Here is a 6374-nt window from a genome sequence, read left to right as displayed (position 1 = left end):
ATGAATTACTGACTTCAGTTGCTGGTTAATTAAATTTCTCTCAAGTAATTCCTATGGACATAGAAGGTTTATTCATTCACTGGTTTCCCATTTGCATATAGGGAATCTTGTTTGGTTGGACAAACTGAGGTTGGTTGAATGAGTATAAATGATAGAGCCTAGTGAGTGTGTGGAAATAACTTTTCTATTTAGTTGTGAAGTGTAGGTTGTAGAACAAATAGATATAAAGTATACATGGAGATTTTTAATTTCCATATCTTTTGTATAGGAAAATTTGTCCAGTCAATAAGCATTATAAAGATGATATTTTTTTCCAATGTTTGTTAAAATTTGAGCTAAATTTTTCCTTGTACAGTAAACTCTACTTATTCATTTTATTTGTATCAAAAGATCAGAGGTTTTGATTTCCGAGTGTGGAGAATAAAGAGCATGTTTGATTTATTTTTGATGGTATCAGCTCAGGTAAATGAAGTATGCAGACAACTGGAGAAAGATGAAACACAACATTGATATATTTCACATGCACTTTTAGGAGTTGTAAAATTAATCCTTTTGCCTAAATGGCTTCCCTGCCCCCAAGGCCTGGGCCTCAAGGTTTCTTACATTCAGATTTCTTACATTCATCATTGATTGTTCTCCGTATTAACCACTTGATATCCTATGATCACACACTTAGTTGTCTTAGTTGTTGTTGCCTAGTAGATTTCATATGACCAACAAAATAGTTTTTTTTCCCCCTTTCCTGATATGCCGCATTGTCATGGATTGCTCTGTCGTGTTCATTGAAGCATCTTGGAGGTTGAGCCTTATCCACCTGATTAGCTCTGTGTAATTGGCTTAATTTTTTTTTTGCGTTGATATTACTGTACAGTTCATTTTTGTGATTACAGTAAAAATAGCCCTGGTGCCTAAAAATTATTTTATTTTTCAACTTACTGTAACATTTCTCCAAGTCATAATCATTGGGAGTGCTGCAATGTACAGTAAACAATTTTCAAATACTTTTGCTAAGTTTTTCTCTGGGTCCCAGAAAATAGAGATCACTGTATTAGGAACATTTTATTTTGCAGTGACTTAATGCACTTTAACATTGAACTTCACTATATACACCAGAGGAAATACTTCACTAGTTATTAGTAGACAATGCCTTGGAAGTGACAGACTTTCAATTCAATATAGCAGACTAAATCAAGGTAGTAAATATTTTAAGATTTAGTCGACTTAACCCCAGCAGGCTTTAACATACCAAGGTATTTATTGATGTTTACCATGTTTATAGATGCAGAAATAATTCTTGAATTAACATTTTCATGTATTCTGTTATCTCTCTAGCAATATAGCTAGTCTTAATTATAATTGCTATTTTAAGATTTATTAGGTTAAGGGAAAATATTAATGTATTTTTCTTGGAAAGCATTGTAATAAGTTAGGTCTCTGTAATGGTTTTGTCAATTGTGGTATATTGCTAAGATGATAAAATGTTTTGATAAAAATTTTTTTTAGTATGAAGTACCTTGGTAAGTTAAGTATTGCCATCAGATCATTTTATTAAAGTTCACCAAAGTTAGATGTGGTGCCTTTCCAAGGATAATCATATGAAAAAGTATCCATCCAGCTTATTTTTACTACATGTCCCATTGAGGTTTTAAGACAAATGTGCTCACATTTTCTTAAGCATTTGCATGGACGGTTTAGTGGAAAACTCTCCAGTTAAATGATAGTGACTTATGACTACATATACATTTTTAAGATTTTTTTTAAGGTTTAGTAAAGTTTACATGTCCTTGTTCTTCAGCGCTAGTATTCAGCCTACTTAGAGGACGTACTGTTGTGGAAAATTGAATTTGATATTTTTCAGTGGATGTCATTTTGTCTGGTAACATCTGTGAGTCTAGAATGAACTTTTGATTTACTTTGTTTTAGTTTCTTAAATTTACTGTGCATGTTTAATTTTCAAATTATCAAATTTACCTTTGCATGAGTCTTAGCATACTATGAACTTGCACATAGCATGTAAATTCTGCAGCAGTATTGATCATAGTTGCACCATAGGTAGTGATCTGAGTATGGCCTGTTTGGAAAGTTAATGTGGTTTTGTGAGCTTAAGAATAAAAGAGGATATATTTCAGAGGCATTTATATATACATATATAGTTCATTGGTTACAACCTACTTATAAATTATTAAAATTAATGCACGATTGTTCTCCACAGTACCTAGTGTACGATACGCAGATGGTGATGGGTGGCCGTAAACATGAACTGTCTCCTGAGGAACACATCTATGGTGCCCTGGTGCTGTATTTGGACATAATTTATATCTTCATCAGCCTCCTTTCTTTGTTTGGTTCCAAAAATTAGAGATTGTGGTTTTCTCTTATCCTTAATGTCTAAATAAATACAGTACTAAATACTAAATAGTGTGTAAGACTTTCATTGATATAAATTTAATCTCCCATGTGTATTTTACTCTGCCCATGAATATTCTAATTTATAGTGCTACAGAAAGTTTAGTCAGTTTTTATTTTGAAGCATGTATATCATACAGTACTGGGTAGTCCTTTAATGATGAGCGGAGTTGTAAAAATTGGTCATTGGGATATGTCATGGCCATCTGCTTGATCTTGAAGCAGTTCCTGGACATTTTAATGGTGGCTGCATTTAGGAAGTTGAGTAAGTAGTTGTCCCTCCTTCCCTTTTTCTCTGAGACAGCATGTATGTGGGGCCGATTTAAGGCTAAACTTAAGTGTATAAGTTAATGGATTAAGTCAGATTGGTGAAACAACCCATTTTAGTGTGCCATAAAAATAAAGTTTTCTTAGATGTTCCTTTTTATAAAATAGTTACATAAATTTGTTGTTATGGTCAATGTAAAATAACCTTTCTCATTTACTGTTTAAATAAAGATTAACTGTTAATCTGTTTGTCTGGAAGATATTCATACAGTATAATAACGAAGTCTTGGGTACAGAATGTGACAACCATTAACTCATGAGCACACAAGTTCTTTACTAATAATTTTTAAGCTGCCCTTGGCTTTGCAATGAGCTTGAAGAAATAGTATTGTATTTTATATATCAAAAAGAGGGGGTAATTCTCAAAAACTGTGCTGCTATTCATGAGTATAATATCTGCAATGACTATAGTTATTTTTTGCTGCAGTCAGACCTAATGAGGTAGTTCCATGTATAATACTGTTACTTTCTTTTGTGGTTTCCTAGAAGATTATTAAATACACATATTTTTCATTTTAGACACTTGTGAAACCTGTATTCAAAATTGGTTCATCCATGTACCAGCTCGCCTCCAACTGGTAAAACTTGGTCAGTCACTCAGACACAAGAGCCATAAGATTATTGTTTTATGGTTATGTCGAACTACCTTGTAATAATGATAATTGTAGCATTTATTTCAGGAGCTGTGGAAGAAGCTAAATGGGTGTTCTAAATATTCAACCATTATTCCATGTAACCTGTAGTATTTGTAGAAATATGGTTTAGGTTGTCATAAATAAGGACTCTGTAAAGTAGGTTCTTTTATCTTTCCTTTCTCATTAATTTTTAATACATTACTAAAAAAAATGTTTTTTAATCTATAAATACAAAATAGAAAATTTGCCATTATCAAGGTTGTGCGCTTTTTAAATGAGAAATGGAGCCAAAAACTACCTTATAAGATCATTTTTTTCCCTCCCCCATTCAAACAGAAGAAAAGTGTTTGTAAGGTAATAAAAGTAAGGATTAGTAAAGCTGACTTATTATTTTATTCAGTACACTTAACGAGTTATGTTTCTTTCACAAGCTAATATTTCTCTGGATTTTTTTATTCTGGATTAAATTATTTGTTTAAATTGTCTACCTCAAGTGCACTTCCCCATGAACTTGAAAGGAATGGCTTTCTTTTGATTTTTAAATCAGAGACCTTAATGTTTCCAGTCAGTGAGCAACTGAAGAAATTCTTATTTCATTTTTTATTTATTTTTTGAAACATGGGTCACCAATGTTTGGAGCAAGCTTTCACTGGTTAAATCATCACTTTGTTCTGGTGGTATATTTTAGTTTTTCTTTGATTATAGGTTGCAGTAAAATGCATTGTGGTGGTAATTATCAACCACTTGACTTAAAAAACCTTGAGAAAGACAACATAATGTTCGTGGACAGAAGTGTCAGAGTATAGGTATTCTTGGGATAATGAAATAATTATGTATTAAAGGTTTAAACAATATTTTAAGAGTAGTTTCGTCAAAAAAAATAACTGAAATTCCTCACCCTATTAAAGTGTAAATTCATAGAATCAGAGGACTGACAGAAGCTGAATTTTCATCAAATGAAGATGAGCTCCTCTTAGCTTGGTGAACTGCAGTGTCATTAATGTAACATTATGTAGATGAGGTAGTGAGAAACCTGTAAACCAATGAATGTGAAACAATAGCAGATCATAGTTAAAAAAGCTCATGGGTTTTGCTATCATGAAATTAGAAATTAACTGGAAGGAAGCTTCATGAGCATGGTAAAAATAAAAAGTTAGAGAATTTATTCTTCCCAGAATATGAGTTGAATCTTGTATTGTAATTTGTCTTATATAGGTAGCATCATTTGAAAATATTCAAAGCTCATACTAGCATGATTAAAGTAAAAGTTGCCTTATGCCTGGTTCAGACTGCATACTGTGTTAGAGGGCTGATATTTATTATACATTCATAATGGTTGTTTATAATCAAGGCTTCAGTACATTAGAGAAATACAATCTTGTGTATTTGTGTCGTCATATGTTAGTATCCAAAATTTGAGGCGTTTCATCTAATTAAATAGATTTGATCTAAATTGAAGGTCATATTTAGTATCCAGTGCTAACAGATGCAAATATCCAGCTGAATTTCTTTCAAGTTAATTACAAAAGCATGGCACCAGAGATGGTGGTTTAGTAGAGTATCGGGAATTGGTAGGGTATTTTTTCTTGTCTTACAACTTACGTCATTTATAAAAAGGATAAAATCAGGATGGTGCCAAAATTTTGGGTAATGGGTATTTATGCTGTCAGTATTTCAAGTTTTTTTGTAACGTTATTGTAATATTACAAACTGGGCTTATTCATAATACTGTATAGGTAAAGTAGTAACTTGGAAATTTTCAGAAAAATGCATTTATATATGAATGAAGAAAAGCATGAAGGAAATCTCTTCCCATTATTTGTGAATTGATCTCTTTAAAATGTTTGTAAATGCAGTTTTGTATTTGCTGTACATTGTTGTATATGAAATGGTAAAGAAAGTGTCCTTAAGCTTTTGTGAATCTCTCTACACGACTGTCAGCACCTTAAGCCAGACTACATCACCTCAAGATTTCCACTTTGCTTCAATGAATAGCAGGAAAAATGACTTAATGTGTAAAATATAAAATATACTGCATACAGCTTCTTTCTGGTCTGGGTAAGTGTATAGAATTTCTGAACTTTAAAAATGTTAGCATTATGTAAAATGGGAACAGAAACTATTCTTGCTCTTTCGTAGATTTATATCTGAAAAAGGTGTTTAAAATGGTGGAATTTGCCCATTATTAGTATAGACAATTTAGTTGGATACATATATGTAAATACTGTAAGGAAAGGCCATAGAATGTTGTGTAATCCTACAAGTACTAATTCTCATTGCTGCTATGACAGCTCTAAGTTTTATTAATATATATTAATTAATATATGTTTGACAGAACCTGTATTCCTTAATGTCTTTAGTGAAAATATTTTTACCTCACAGAAATGAATAGTAATATAGTGGAAACAAATCTTAATTATTACTGATAATAAAACAAAATATTTTCTGAATCAGATGTTTGTATAGCCGTCTACAATGATAGTCTTGTATGGATATGAACCAAGTGTACCTACATTAACACTTGAAAATTACATATATTAATGTTCTATCATATAAAACTAATCAATGCCTGAGTGCCATGGAGTTCTTATGCTAGCAGTGATGCTTAGAAAATACAGTACTTGCAAGTTCTCTACCGAAGAAACTTTGAAACACTAGCATTCCAGGTCAGACAAGTTTTGATAGTTTGGTCTGCACTTCCCTTGGTTTGCTCTAGAAATCTCAAATAGGATTTTGGCACACAGATATTGTAAAATGAGATCACTATAGTTATGACATTGCTAATAGGCAAGTTGTACTGGATATTTATGTTTGTGATAATCTATAATAAAGGTATTAAAATTACTAGTAAAGTCTTTTAATTCCATTTCTTGTGTATATTACTGTACTGCATTAACAAATAGTTAATTATAGCAAACACTGGAAATGTATTCTTTTTGTAGAAATTAAATTTGCAGCAGTTTCAAAACTTAATAGTACAAATATAACGAAACATAGTTTAAATAT

At 31.6% G+C, this 6374-nt stretch overlaps 1 protein-coding gene across 6 annotated transcripts in view; it reads left to right on the top strand.

The window, feature by feature from the left end:
* Nucleotides 1-6212, top strand: part of LOC135221721 (protein lifeguard 1-like) — a 236798-nt gene extending 230586 nt beyond the window's left edge. For 5 of the 6 annotated variants that reach the window (XM_064259507.1, XM_064259508.1, XM_064259510.1 and 2 more), the window contains one exon: nucleotides 1-2421. This exon is cut by the window's left edge and continues 668 nt beyond it. Coding sequence is in view for 1 of the 6 variants with exons in the window: in XM_064259506.1 (XP_064115576.1) it covers nucleotides 2213-2359 (147 nt within the window). In the remaining 5 variants the exon portion in view is untranslated. The other variant, XM_064259506.1, reaches the window with a different exon arrangement.
* Nucleotides 6213-6374: the final 162 nt, after the last annotated feature.

The sequence above is a fragment of the Macrobrachium nipponense genome, chromosome 3 (assembly GCF_015104395.2).
Source record: "Macrobrachium nipponense isolate FS-2020 chromosome 3, ASM1510439v2, whole genome shotgun sequence".
Taxonomy (NCBI): Eukaryota; Metazoa; Arthropoda; class Malacostraca; order Decapoda; family Palaemonidae; genus Macrobrachium; species Macrobrachium nipponense.
Note: the sequence above shows the minus strand (reverse complement) of the source record. Positions and strands in the feature narration are given on the sequence as shown.